General features: G+C 62.6%; 1 protein-coding gene across 1 annotated transcript in view; it reads left to right on the top strand.

Annotated features, from left to right (window-relative positions):
* LOC104167875 (synaptic vesicle glycoprotein 2A-like) overlaps nt 1-245 on the top strand; it is a gene marked incomplete at both ends in the record, with an annotated part of 676 nt that extends 431 nt beyond the window's left edge. The window contains one exon of the mRNA XM_009708269.1: nt 8-245. Within this exon, the coding sequence (XP_009706571.1) occupies nt 8-245 (238 nt within the window). The remainder of the gene's footprint in view (nt 1-7) is intronic.
* Between the last annotated feature and the right edge of the window lie 92 nt (nt 246-337).

The following is a 337-nucleotide window of genomic DNA, read 5'->3' as shown; positions in this document are numbered from 1 at the left end:
GGGGGAGACCCCCCCCGGAGCCCCTTCCTCCATCCCGACAGATCTGTTTGAGTACAAGTTCATCGACAGCGAGGTGGTGAACTGCACCTTCCTGCACAACAAGGAGGGCTGCCCGCTCGACTTCAGCGAGGACAACAACGCCTACATGATTTACTTCGTCAGCTTCCTCGGCACCCTGGCCGTCCTCCCCGGGAACATCGTCTCCGCGCTCCTCATGGACAAGATCGGCCGCCTGCGCATGCTGGGTGGGCATCGTCATCCCCCCCCTCCCCAAAAAACACCCCCCGGTGTTTGATGCTGAGGGTGGTGGGCTGTTGGCATGGGTTGCCCCCGGAGG

The sequence above is a fragment of the Cariama cristata genome, unplaced genomic scaffold (assembly GCF_000690535.1).
Source record: "Cariama cristata isolate BGI_N322 unplaced genomic scaffold, ASM69053v1 scaffold38480, whole genome shotgun sequence".
Taxonomy (NCBI): Eukaryota; Metazoa; Chordata; class Aves; order Cariamiformes; family Cariamidae; genus Cariama; species Cariama cristata.
Note: the sequence above shows the minus strand (reverse complement) of the source record. Positions and strands in the feature narration are given on the sequence as shown.